Below are 15,204 nucleotides of genomic sequence, written 5' to 3' on the forward strand. Positions count from 1 at the left end.
AGACTGGTTGAAATTGTTCCTATAACACTTGACTCTCTAGACTGGTTGAAATTGTTCCAATAACATGTGACTCTCTAGACTGGTTGAAATTGTTCCAATAATATGTGACTCTCTAGACTGGTTGAAATTGTTCCTATAACACTTGACTCTCTAGACTGGTTGAAATTGTTCCAATAACATGTGACTCTCTAGACTGGTTGAAATTGTTTCTATACACTTGACTCTCTAGACTGGTTGAAATTGTTCCAATAACACTTGACTCTCTAGACTGGTTGAAATTGTTCCAATAACATGTGACTCTCTAGACTCGTTGAAATTGTTTCTATAACACTTGACTCTCTAGACTCGTTGAAATTGTTCCTATAACACTTGACTCTCTAGACTGGTTGAAATTGTTTCTATAACACTTGACTCACTAGACTGGTTGAAATTGTTCCTATAACACTTGACTCTCTAGACTGGTTGAAATTGTTCCTATAACACTTGACTCTCTAGACTTGTTGAAATTGTTCCAATAACACTTGACTCTCTAGACTTGTTGAAATTGTTCCTATAACACTTGACTCTCTAGACTGGTTGAAATTGTTCCTATAACACTTGACTCTCTAGACTGGTTGAAATTGTTCCAATTACACTTGACTCACTAGACTGGTTGAAATTGTTCCTATAACACTTGACTCTCTAGACTGGTTGAAATTGTTCCTATAACACTTGACTCTCTAGACTGGTTGAAATTGTTCCAATAACATGTGACTCTCTAGACTGGTTGAAATTGTTTCTATACACTTGACTCTCTAGACTGGTTGAAATTGTTCCTATAACACTTGACTCTCTAGACTGGTTGAAATTGTTCCAATAACACTTGACTCACTAGACTGGTTGAAATTGTTCCTATAACACTTGACTCTCTAGACTGGTTGAAATTGTTCCTATAACACTTGACTCTCTAGACTGGTTGAAATTGTTCCAATAACATGTGACTCTCTAGACTGGTTGAAATTGTTCCAATAATATGTGACTCTTTAGACTGGTTGAAATTGTTTCTATACACTTGACTCTCTAGACTCGTTGAAATTGTTCCTATAACACTTGACTCTCTAGACTGGTTGAAATTGTTCCAATAACACTTGACTCACTAGACTGGTTGAAATTGTTCCTATAACACTTGACTCTCTAAGACTGGTTGAAATTGTTCCTATAACACTTGACTCTCTAGACTGGTTGAAATTGTTCCTATAACACTTGACTTTCTAGACTTGTTGAAATTGTTCGTATAACACTTGACTCTCTAGACTCGTTGAAATTGTTCCAATAACACTTGACTCACTAGACTTGTTGAAATTGTTCCTATAACACTTGACTCTCTAGACTGGTTGAAATTGTTCGTATAACACTTGACTCTCTAGACTCGTTGAAATTGTTCCAATAACACTTGACTCACTAGACTGGTTGAAATTGTTCCTATAACACTTGACTCTCTAGACTGGTTGAAATTGTTCCAATAACACTTGACTCACTAGACTGGTTGAAATTGTTCCTATAACACTTGACTCTCTAGACTGGTTGAAATTGTTCCTATAACACTTGACTCTCTAGACTGGTTGAAATTGTTCCTATAACACTTGACTCTCTAGACTGGTTGAAATTGTTCCTATAACACTTGACTCTCTAGACTGGTTGAAATTGTTCCAATAACACTTGACTCTCTAAACTGGTTGAAATTGTTCCTATAACACTTGACTCTCTAGACTTGTTGAAATTGTTCCTATAACACTTGACTCTCTAGACTGGTTGAAATTGTTCCTATAACACTTGACTTTCTAGACTTGTTGAAATTGTTCGTATAACACTTGACTCTCTAGACTCGTTGAAATTGTTCCAATAACACTTGACTCACTAGACTTGTTGAAATTGTTCCTGTAACACTTGACTCTCTAGACTGGTTGAAATTGTTCCTATAACACTTGACTTTCTAGACTTGTTGAAATTGTTCGTATAACACTTGACTCTCTAGACTCGTTGAAATTGTTCCAATAACACTTGACTCACTAGACTGGTTGAAATTGTTCCTATAACACTTGACTCTCTAGACTGGTTGAAATTGTTCCAATAACACTTGACTCACTAGACTGGTTGAAATTGTTCCTATAACACTTGACTCTCTAGACTGGTTGAAATTGTTCCTATAACACTTGACTCTCTAGACTGGTTGAAATTGTTCCAATAACACTTGACTCACTAGACTGGTTGAAATTGTTCCTATAACACTTGACTCTCTAGACTGGTTGAAATTGTTCCTATAACACTTGACTCTCTAGACTGGTTGAAATTGTTCCAATAACACTTGACTCTCTAAACTGGTTGAAATTGTTCCTATAACACTTGACTCTCTAGACTTGTTGAAATTGTTCCAATAACACTTGACTCTCTAGACTTGTTGAAATTGTTCCTATAACACTTGACTCTCTAGACTGGTTGAAATTGTTCCTATAACACTTGACTCTCTAGACTGGTTGAAATTGTTCCAATAACATGTGACTCTCTAGACTGGTTGAAATTGTTTCTATACACTTGACTCTCTAGACTGGTTGAAATTGTTCCTATAACAATTGACTCTCTAGACTGGTTGAAATTGTTCCAATAACACTTGACTCACTAGACTGGTTTAAATTGTTCCTATAACACTTGACTCTCTAGACTGGTTGAAATTGTTCCTATAACACTTGACTCTCTAGACTGGTTGAAATTGTTCCAATAACATGTGACTCTCTAGACTGGTTGAAATTGTTCCAATAATATGTGACTCTCTAGACTGGTTGAAATTGTTTCTATACACTTGACTCTCTAGACTCGTTGAAATTGTTCCTATAACACTTGACTCTCTAGACTGGTTGAAATTGTTCCTATAACACTTGACTCACTAGACTGGTTGAAATTGTTCCTATAACACTTGACTCTCTAGACTGGTTGAAATTGTTCCAATAACACTTGACTCTCTAGACTGGTTGAAATTGTTCCAATAACACGTGACTCTCTAGGCTGGTGGAAATTGTTCCTATAACACTTGACTCTCTAGACTCGTTGAAATTGTTTCTATACACTTGACTCTCTAGACTGGTTGAAATTGTTCCTATAACACTTGACTCTCTAGACTTGTTGAAATTGTTCGTATAACACTTGACTCTCTAGACTCGTTGAAATTGTTCCAATAACACTTGACTCACTAGACTGGTTGAAATTGTTCCTATAACACTTGACTCTCTAGACTTGTTGAAATTGTTCCTATAACACTTGACTCTCTAGACTGGTTGAAATTGTTCCAATCACACTTGACTCACTAGACTGGTTGAAATTGTTCCTATAACACTTGACTCTCTAGACTGGTTGAAATTGTTCCTATAACACTTGACTCACTAGACTGGTTGAAATTGTTCCAATAACACTTGACTCTCTAGACTTGTTGAAATTGTTCCTATAACACTTGACTCTCTATACTGGTTGAAATTGTTCCAATAACACTTGACGCTCTAGACTTGTTGAAATTGTTCCTATGACACTTGACTCACTAGACTGGTTGAAATTGTTCCTATAACACTTGACTCTCTAGACTTGTTGAAATTGTTCCTATAACACTTGACTCTCTAGACTGGTTGAAATTGTTCCAATAACACTTTACTCACTAGACTGGTTGAAATTGTTCCTATAACACTTGACTCACTAGACTGGTTGAAATTGTTTCAATAACACTTGACTCACTAGACTGGTTGAAATTGTTCCTATAACACTTGACTCTCTAGACTTGTTGAAATTGTTCCTATAACACTTGACTCACTAGACTGGTTGAAATTGTTTGTATAACACTTGACTCTCTAGACTGGTTGAAATTGTTCCAATAACACTTGACTCTCTAGACTGGTTGAAATTGTTCCAATAACATGCGACTCTCTAGGCTGGTTGAAATTGTTCCTATAACACTTGACTCTCTAGACTCGTTGAAATTGTTTCTATACACTTGACTCTCTAGACTGGTTGAAATTGTTCCTATATCACTTGACTCTCTAGACTTGTTGAAATTGTTCGTATAATACTTGACTCTCTAGACTCGTTGAAATTGTTCCAATAACACTTGACTCACTAGACTGGTTGAAATTGTTCCAATAACATGTGACTCTCTAGACTGGTTGAAATTGTTCCAATAACATGTGACTCTCTAGACTGGTTGAAATTGTTCCAATAACACTTGACTCACTAGACTGGTTGAAATTGTTCCTATAACACTTGACTCTCTAGACTTGTTGAAATTGTTCCTATAACACTTGACTCTCTAGACTGGTTGAAATTGTTCCAATCACACTTGACTCTCTAGACTGGTTGAAATTGTTCCTATAACACTTGACTCTCTAGACTGGTTGAAATTGTTCCAATAACATGTGACTCTCTAGACTGGTTGAAATTGTTCCAATAATATGTGACTCTCTAGACTGGTTGAAATTGTTTCTATACACTTGACTCTCTAGACTCGTTGAAATTGTTCCTATAACACTTGACTCTCTAGACTGGTTGAAATTGTTCCTATAACACTTGACTCACTAGACTGGTTGAAATTGTTCCTATAACACTTGACTCTCTAGACTGGTTGAAATTGTTCCAATAACACTTGACTCTCTAGACTGGTTGAAATTGTTCCAATAACACGTGACTCTCTAGGCTGGTGGAAATTGTTCCTATAACACTTGACTCTCTAGACTCGTTGAAATTGTTTCTATACACTTGACTCTCTAGACTGGTTGAAATTGTTCCTATAACACTTGACTCTCTAGACTTGTTGAAATTGTTCGTATAACACTTGACTCTCTAGACTCGTTGAAATTGTTCCTATAACACTTGACTCTCTAGACTTGTTGAAATTGTTCCTATAACACTTGACTCTCTAGACTGGTTGAAATTGTTCCAATCACACTTGACTCACTAGACTGGTTGAAATTGTTCCTATAACACTTGACTCTCTAGACTGGTTGAAATTGTTCCTATAACACTTGACTCACTAGACTGGTTGAAATTGTTCCAATAACACTTGACTCTCTAGACTTGTTGAAATTGTTCCTATAACACTTGACTCTCTATACTGGTTGAAATTGTTCCAATAACACTTGACGCTCTAGACTTGTTGAAATTGTTCCTATGACACTTGACTCTCTAGACTTGTTGAAATTGTTCCTATAACACTTGACTCTCTAGACTGGTTGAAATTGTTCCAATAACACTTGACTCACTAGACTGGTTGAAATTGTTCATATAACACTTGACTCACTAGACTGGTTGAAATTGTTTCAATAACACTTGACTCACTAGACTGGTTGAAATTGTTCCTATAACACTTGACTCTCTAGACTTGTTGAAATTGTTCCTATAACACTTGACTCACTAGACTGGTTGAAATTGTTTGTATAACACTTGACTCTCTAGACTGGTTGAAATTGTTCCAATAACACTTGACTCTCTAGACTGGTTGAAATTGTTCCAATAACATGTGACTCTCTAGGCTGGTTGAAATTGTTCCTATAACACTTGACTCTCTAGACTCGTTGAAATTGTTTCTATACACTTGACTCTCTAGACTGGTTGAAATTGTTCCTATATCACTTGACTCTCTAGACTTGTTGAAATTGTTCGTATAATACTTGACTCTCTAGACTGGTTGAAATTGTTCCTATAACACTTGACTCTCTAGACTGGTTGAAATTGTTCCAATAACATGTGACTCTCTAGGCTGGTTGAAATTGTTCCTATAACACTTGACTCTCTAGACTCGTTGAAATTGTTTCTATACACTTGACTCCCTAGACTGGTTGAAATTGTTCCTATAACACTTGACTCACTAGACTGGTTGAAATTGTTCCAATAACATGTGACTCTCTAGGCTGGTTGAAATTGTTCCTATAACACTTGACTCTCTAGACTCGTTGAAATTGTTCCTATAACACTTGACTCTCTAGACTGGTTGAAATTGTTCCAATAACATGTGACTCTCTAGGCTGATTGAAATTGTTCCTATAACACTTGACTCTCTAGACTCGTTGAAATTGTTTCTATACACTTGACTCTCTAGACTGGTTGAAATTGTTCCTGTAACACTTGACTCTCTAGACTTGTTGAAATTGTTCCAATAACATGCGACTCTCTAGACTGGTTGAAATTGTTCCAATAACATGTGACTCTCTAGACTCGTTGAATTTGTTCCAATAACATGTGACTCTCTAGGCTGGTTGAAATTGTTCCAATAACACTTGACTCGCTAGACTGGTTGAAATTATTCCTATAACACTTGACTCTCTAGACTCGTTGAAATTGTTCCAATAACACTTGACTCTCTAGACTAGTCATAGTCAGAATGATGAATATACACAACAACAGTCATGATTTAATTCGCCAAAATCTACTATGTTATCACAGTTTACTCTTGCATTGCTGCATGTTATATAGTTAAATGGAAAACTTTTGGTTGATTATTAGTGTTGTTTAATGATTACAGGCCAAACAAAAGCAGCTTGAGGCTGACCAGTTACAATATGAACTCAATGCACAGCAGAGGAGATCTACTACTGAGATAAGTGCACTGCAACAACAGGTATCTGAGCTAAAGTTACAGTTAAAAGAGACCAGGAAAGAAGCAGATGAATACTTCAAGAATGGCTTAGAAAGAAACTTGGAAGCTACTTCATTGGGACAAGAAGTAAGCTGATATGTGATTGGGTAAAAGGAGTCATGTGATATGATTCATTTCTAAAGATGTAAATTGGGCACATTGTACTGGTATACATGGTTGCATGGGACCCATTAAGAACAAAACACAAAGTGATAACAGCATATAAAAATTAAAGAATTTATAAAAATTGCAAACATATACAGACATATATTTATAGAAATGCAAATGAACGAGTCCATGAAAAAATCAGTCAGTGTTGATCTCTTTTTTGAGTAGTTTCTGCTTACCCAGCTATGCAGTTGAACCCTGACAAGTTTGCACTGAGGATTATGCTGTCATTGGTCAAAACATGTTTGACGTATACACTCATCTCATGTGGAATAGAATCTTCATCACGTACTTGAAGTTGCATCTAAGAACAGTTATAGACTATAAATGCTTTTACAATTAATTTCAGATTTCTTCTCTGAAGATGGACCTTGCTAGTAGGAAACCTGCTATTTTAACTGGAAGTCAGGTTAGATTCAATCTGATTAAATTCATATCCAATTGTTTTTGTTTTTTTAATTATTTTATGTTTTGTAATTGTCTGATTGCGAAAGCCCAAAGATCTGAGCAACTACCATAGGATATCTTGTTTAATTCAAATTTCAAATATGGTTATTTGAGATCTCATTAACAAGATCTATGACGATTGTTCAGATCTTTAAAATTAAAAAAATAGAATTAAGAAAAAATATGACTAAAATAACAAAAATAAAACAATTAAAGAAATGATAAAGAAAGATGAAAAAACCCATTAAGATCTGATTGAGTTAAATTATAGTACAAATACTTTATATAGCTACAACTGATTCATGTATTGCATATATGTGCATCTGACACTGAAACAATAGAATTTAGCTAAATACTCAACCTCTTGTGCAGATCGGTCAGTATGTTTACTGTACTGCCTTAATTCATGCATATTCTTCTGATACCCTCAAGATAGAGCAAATCTGATATTCCAAATTGGTTGAAATTACTGCCTGCCCACTTTGCGAAATTAACATTTCACTCTAGCTGGCAGACTTTTTAGTCCCCGTTCGGACGAAGTCCCCGTCCGTGGGTCCGTCCGGAGTCGTATCTCAGAATCCCTTGGACTGATTCCGTTCATTTTTTGCATGTGACTAGTACTTTATGTGGGACATGCACATGCAGTGGTTTAGCGATTCGATTCAAAATGACCGACTGGCAGCCATCTTGTTTTTTGAAAATGTTGTATTTTGGACATGCTTTGTCAGTTGTCATTCAAATTTGGTACATAGATTATACATGTTAGGATACATGTCCATGACGATTTATTTCGCAATTGGATCAAAGATGGCCGACTGGCAGGCATCTTGTTTGTTTTTTTATGCAGTAACTTGGACATGCTCTGTCAGTTTTCATTCAAATTTGACACATACATGTACTTTATACATGTTAGGATGCATGTCCATGACAATTTGTTTCAAAATCTGGTCAAGGATGGCTGATTGACAGCCATCTGACTTTTTGGCCTTACTACTATATTTCCACAATTTATGTACCATTTTCATTTGTATTTGGCACATACATCATACATATCAGTGTGTTTCATAATCAGATCAAAGATGGCTGAATAATGGCTGTTTTTATTTTTGGCCATAATACTACTACACGAAACAAGCGTTTTGATGTAAATAAACAATCTGTTGTATACGTCACTTGGAACTCAAGTTTCAAGGACATGCTCCGCTTTAACATGACGAGCACAGAGAACTTTCAAAAATTTAACGGGGACTGTGTCATTTTTGCTGGGAAAGGATTGACCAGCCTTGTTATTAGTCCAAGAAAATTGTTCAGCTTGGAATGTGTCTGAATCCCTCATTAGTATGCAAGAATGTAGGAATGTACTAAGTAAACTGTAGTGTATTTTACTTATGAAAGGTCAAAAAGTGCATGGAGATTTTATGAAAATGTGTGGATGTTAACAGAATGGTGTCGTGTGGTCACAGTTGCGCAATAAATGATGGACTATTTTGGGCATAGCTATAAAATGTGTCACCGTAGTACTCACACGTGTGCATGATTCCAATAGTTTGTGATGTGAAGAAACTCCATTAGAAAATAAGTATTGTGTAATTTGTAGTGAGAATGTATTCAAATAGATTTATGTTTATGAATCTTGTTTCTTTTCAAAGTGTATTTATATAATAAAAATTGTTTAGGCTTTGCGTTCTTGTGAACGCCGGGAAGACATTAAACTGTTGTACAGTGAACATCGATAAAAGCGAACGTATTTCAAAAGTTGTGAAATCATGGTACTGTTTTGGCATTATACAACTTGCAGTTCCCTTTTCATGGATTTTATGTGACTGTCCGTGTTATCGAACTATAGTATTATGTAAATCTGCCCGGGGAAAATCTGCAAGCAATGTTTAAATTGCCATTTTCACGCTGCGTATAGCGTGGAGTCGTCATCTAAGTATGCACAACTGTTCATCTCGTGTTCAGCCCCGGAAATTGACGGCAAATCAGGATGGTCTCGTCACGTAATAACTTACCTCGTTCTTGACCGCAGTACGCTTGGCTATGAACTTCCACATACCCACTCTTATGGGAATAGTGCATCATGGGTATTACTGTATTGATCGAGGTGAAACAAACATAGCTGCCGTAATGCCTGTTGTTCGACTTCATCGCTTGTGTTCTCTTCCGATCTTTTTATTTCAATTAAACAGCGATTTGGCTGTGACCATGCATTTAGTCATTGTTGACTGTTTTTCTCAAATTGGTTGATTGTCATAGTAACATACACTAAGTACAATTAAACTTCCGAGGTTGAACAGTAGTCATTTCTTTGGAATTGCTTTTCTGCCTGTTCACCAATCCATTGCTCCAAAACACACCTTTAAATACTCTTATTTTCCCAGCATTGAGATGGCTCTGCCAACTCTTGTTTTAGAGTATCCGGTGTATTTCAATAACTACCAGTAATTATAAAATGGTTAATTCCTGACCAAAAAAAACGAAATGTACAAAATCTTTTGAATGAGAGGTGTATACATTTGATGGTGTAAAGATGATTTGTTTTCTGGAGTTGATTTATTGTTGACCTACTGGGTATTATCAAGTTATTTTGCTTTTTGTTATCTCCTCTGTCAACTTTGTCATGCAGAGCTTATCATATGAGTGATGGTCTGTCATCCATGTCAACTTTATATTTTTAAGACTTCTTCTTGAAAACTACAATTCTTATTGCTTTGATACTTGGTGTATATGTACCTTGGGCAGACCTCTACAGGTAGAGCTCTCTCAGATTTGTTCATTCCATGATGATATCTTCAATTCTCTAATTTTGATGATGATTTTTGTCATTTTTGGTAAAAAGTGATATTTTCGACTTCTTGTTGAAAACCACTAGTTCGATTGCTTTGATATTATACATATAGGTACCTATACAGGTATATCTCTCTCAGATTTGTACATTTCGTGATGATATCTTAAATTCTCAAATTTTGATGAATATTTTTGTCATTTTTGGTAAAAAGTGATATTTTCGACTTCTTGTTGTAAACCACTAGTCTGATTGCTTTGATATTATACATATAGGTACCTATACAGGTAGATCTCTCTCAGATTTGTACATTTCGTGATATCTTAAATTCTCAAATTTTGATGAATATTTTAATTTGTCATTTTTGGTAAAAAGTGATATTTTCGACTTCTTGTTGTAAACCACTAGTCTGATTGCTTTGATATTATACATATACAGGTAGATCTTTCTCAGATTTGTACATTTTGTGATGATATCTTAAATTCTCCAATTTTAATGAAATTTTTTTATAATTTTTGATAAAAAGTTATATTTTCGTCTTTTTGTTGAAAACCACTTGTCCAATTACTTTGATATTATACATTTTTTTATTTATTTAACACTTTATTTAAAGAGGGTAGGCCAATATACAATATAGTAATTTTCATTGGGCTCTCTGTAGGAACAAAAAACACAATATACACACTATAGGCTTGAGCCATTTACAACAAATTTTTCACTAAGATATATTTTGTAAGTTTTATTAAAAATGCCTAATGAGGCTGAATTTCTGATATGGGATGGTAAGTTATTCCATAGGGTTACCCCTCTACACTGAAACGTCCTATAACCCATGGATGTTTTCCATTTAGTAATGCGTAAATTATTTTTAAGAGAGGAACGTGTACTATACTTGTGGGTTTGGGAGATAGGACTGAACATTTCACTTATATATAAAGGCGCCAAGCCATTGGTTGCCATATACATTACGATACCTAGAAAATATGAAATTTTGTAATTGACAGGCAAGATACTAAAGTATGTTTTTTGAACAGTTCAAACGACGACAAACTGCCCTTTTCTGAAGCTTATACACCAGACATAAATTTGATTGTATTGCCTCATACTATACAGCAATAGTCAAATAACGACTGAATAAATGAAAAATACAATGTTCTTCTGATGGAAATAGATAAGAAGCTGCGAACTCTCATAAGAACACCAATTCTTTGGCTAAGCTTTTTACAAAGCATATCAACATGATCCCATGATAGAGTTTTATCTAATACCGACTTTTCGAAACTGACTGTTTTAATTATTTCACCATTGAAGTTAACCAGAAAATCTTAACCAACATTATTTAGCCTTTGACAGGATCCAACAAGCAAAGATTTTGATTAATAGATGTGTTGATTGACACGTAATTGCAATTAATTAACGCAAAATTGGCCAAACATCATCATTAATGCACTTTGTGACTACAGTAATACTTGGTCCAGACGATAACAGAGTTTGATCGTTCGCATACATATCAATGGAACTATTTTCAAGAAATAATGGTAGGTCATTAATAAATAGAAGATATAATAATAGTCCTAAAATTGAACCCTGTAGTACACCATGTCGAATATTGACAGCATCTGACTGTTTACCCATTAAATACACAACTTGCTTTCTGTCAGTTAAATAAGAATTAAACCAAACAAGGGAGATTGGTGAAATGTCATTAATTGAGAGCTTTTCAATAATACCTGTTTATCTACCATATCAAACGCCTTGCTTAAATCAAAGAAAAGCAAACCACACAATAAGCCATCATCCATATTGCTAAATAATGCATTACTTAGCTTAATCATAGCTGTATGGCAAGAATGTGATTTCCAAAAACCTGACTGCGATTTAGAAATTAAATCATGACTATTTAAATAATGGTATAAGTGATCATGCACGTGTTTTTCAAAGATTTTTGAGATTATTGGGAGCAACAAAATTGGACGAAAATTACACAAGTCATGGGATCCATCCTTGTGTAATGGAATAACTTTGGCATGCTTAAACATGTCTGGAAAAATACCTGATGAAATACTTAGGGTAAATGAATAAACAATACTTTCACTACTGAACGGAGCAGAAATACACCAACAGTTTAGATGATTTATTGTAAAGGCCAGCTGTCTTAGAACTAGATAGTGAAAACAGTTGCTTCTTCACGAACTGGCATGTGACCAGCGGTATAACAAATGGTCGAGTATTGGTCAATTTGAGTTCAATAAATTTCTGTAAATTCATAAAATATGAATCACCCACTGAAACATTGGGTCGCAACAGAAGCGAAATGTGTATTAAAATTATTAACGATTTTTTCGAGGTTATTGCCAACTGAAATATGAACATTGAGAGAGTTAGGTTTACCACCACTGATCAAATCGTTAAGGGGTTTCCATATGGCGGCACTGTTGGAGCTATTGATTTTGATAAGTTGAATATAATGGTTTTTCTTAGCGGCCTTGATTAAATTAACTACCAAATTAAATTTGGCTCTATATTAGTTTAGGATAGTAGCATCGATCAAAGTACGTGCAAGCCGCCGAAGATTGTATCTTTCTCTAATTTTAAGTAGAATGTCCGTATTCAGCCATCCTGGCTGTCTTAATTTGTTCACACGTCTACAAACAAATGGGGCATGCGAATCACAAATCATTAAAAATAGAATGCCATGTCTCAAATAGAGGCGTGTTCCGAAAGTCAGCCAAAAATAGAGACTCAACGAACACTTTGAAATTTCTATAGCGAATAGAAACATGGTTGTTTGATTGAGGGAACGACCAGAGTTTGCAAACCATGAATATAGGGTTATGGTCCGAAATACCCAAATTATGAATAAGAGCCAAATTAACATTTTCATTATAATTGACATAAACATGGTCCAGACATTTACCGGACACAGGCCTTGTAACACCATTAATAATTTGAGAAAAGCCTAAATCAACTGAGCAATTAAACAAGTAGTGAGTACAATTAGATTATTGTTACTACAGGTAGATCTCTCTCAGATTTGTTCATTTCATGATGATATCTTCAGTTATTTAATTGAAATGTGCATTGCTAACAGAGCTATCTCAGCCGAGAAGCTGAAGTTCAATCAGTTTAACACTAAATTTAGTTTATTAGCTACCTTGTAATTCACTACGTTCAATTACCCACCATAGACTCCGGTCAGTCAAAATAACTATTTTGAACTGTTTGCATTAATCAGCGATTCTGCCAATGACTGAGAGATAAATCTAGGTCAGGGGAAGCCCCATGACTCCAAGATTTTCCCTTCTGCCACGAACCAAGTGACCGAGGTTAGATACCTCTATCTTCACTCTTTCTTCTTCTCCGCACCGACAGGAATGAACCCTAGCAGCTCTGCCTGTGAAGGCCTGTTTTTTTCTGTCTGGGTTTCTGGCTTGGGTTGCTGCTGCTGATGCGGCAGTTGACACTGTGGCTGGTAGGATAAGTTTCTCTTATTATTTTTACCCCTGTGTCGTTTTGCCCTTTGTGTGTAAAAATTTTTACAACAAAGAAAATAAAACCCGGCAACGCAGTTTAACCACGTCGTCCGCTTCTTTGTGTCACCTTTTCCAACTGTATTTCGCTTCCCTCATACATGTCGTGTTCATTTTTATGTTTTACCAATGTATTTAGAAATGGATAGATGTAATGACAGCACCAGAGGCTCATCCGAAGTGCTATTTTTGCCGTGACTGCGTGTGGGGTTCGGGGTTTTGGTCTTGAAGGCGTGTGTATTCATTGGAGTTCTGAGGCCATGTTTTCCAGAGCCATGCAAAATCGCTGAGACTGACTGCGTCGCTAGTATTTCACAGCAAGGTCGCACGTCCAGTAAAAATCGGTTAAATTGAGTTGTGTGTTGGCATGAGTGGTAAGTCCTCGCACTCATCTACCGGTACCTCAAGTGCTGAGACGTCGAGTAATATTTTTGCCCAGAGACGCACAGTCGAACACGCCCTCGCTCACATTTTTTGAAGGAAAGCAGTTTGTCCACGTCAGATACAGTGGGTGACCTCAGAGTCATACATCCGTAATGACTCGGTGAACTACGCCGTTGGGGTGATGCGGAGTATCATCGATTCTATTGATAAGATGTACATACCCCCACCCTCGATCCTAAAAGCAACCACTTACTGTTGCTTCAACACTTATGGGATCACAGGCGCAGGGATCCAAAGCATCCCCGTCGGGACGTCTCCCCTGGTCCGGCTGAGTAATGAGCATGGCGGAGGGGGCGCAGATGGTGTTGATGGGCAGACGTTGGTCAGCCACAGAGGAGATAACATCTAAGGCCCCGAGTAATCTTATGCAAAACTCTTTCCGCTGGACCAAACGATACCCTGTCGGTGTGGTTTCAGGATCAGACCCCAAAGTGTGGGATGAGACCAAATGCCCCCGACCGGTTCCAAGGGCTCCTTCCCCTGACCCCAGTACCACGAATTTCGGTTTGGCGAACCGGGTAAAGGGAGATGGCTGCGTTCCATGGGCATCCTCGTCATAATCTAAGACGATCCATCTCGCCTCGAGGGCAGAATTGCTGGAGCGCATTATTGTGCGCGCCCAAGACTCTGAGACCTCGGAGGCAGAACGCACCAGCTTCCTAGACCAGGCGACACATTTACTGGTGGGCCAACGCACAGCTACTTGCAACAACACCCCCCCCCCAGTGTCACCTGGTTCTCCTGGCCAGGGCAACTACTGTGCAATGAGACGCGGTTTTGGGCGCGTGTGTTTTTGCCAGCGAACTGAGTCGGGGGGTACGTCACCGCCTCAGTTACGCAGACTGGACATGCTCCACCCTCTTTGATGGGGAGATGGCGGGTTCAGTCTCGGAGCTTCGGAATGCCATGAGCCATATGGTTCAGGTTGAATCGGCTAGCCAGTTGGCCACTGCCAAGAGTAAACGGAAGGCACCCCAAGTGCAGAGAACACAACGCCCTAAGGCAACGTCCGCTAGCCAGAGTCAGCGTGGAGGCAAGCACTCATACCCTTCCGCAGGAGGGAAGACTAGCGGCGCGCCCCCAGGAAGAGAGGACCAGGTGATGGCTCCTCATCCTCCCCAGGCGGTCATCCACCACAGCAGCGGGGCAAGCATGTTTGACGCTTACCTCTGCAACGGGGGGAG

General features: G+C 37.3%; 1 protein-coding gene across 1 annotated transcript in view; it reads left to right on the forward strand.

Annotated features, from left to right (window-relative positions):
* LOC100368744 (coiled-coil domain-containing protein 57-like) overlaps positions 1-15,204 on the forward strand; it is a 78,024-nt gene that overhangs the window by 40,067 nt on the left and 22,753 nt on the right. The window contains exons 12-13 of the mRNA XM_085501995.1: positions 6,533-6,733; positions 7,164-7,223. Of these exons, the coding sequence (XP_085358121.1) occupies positions 6,533-6,733; positions 7,164-7,223 (261 nt within the window). The remainder of the gene's footprint in view (positions 1-6,532; positions 6,734-7,163; positions 7,224-15,204) is intronic.

The sequence above is a fragment of the Saccoglossus kowalevskii genome, chromosome 8 (assembly GCF_978046115.1).
Source record: "Saccoglossus kowalevskii chromosome 8, keSacKowa6.1, whole genome shotgun sequence".
Classification (NCBI taxonomy): domain Eukaryota; kingdom Metazoa; phylum Hemichordata; class Enteropneusta; family Harrimaniidae; genus Saccoglossus; species Saccoglossus kowalevskii.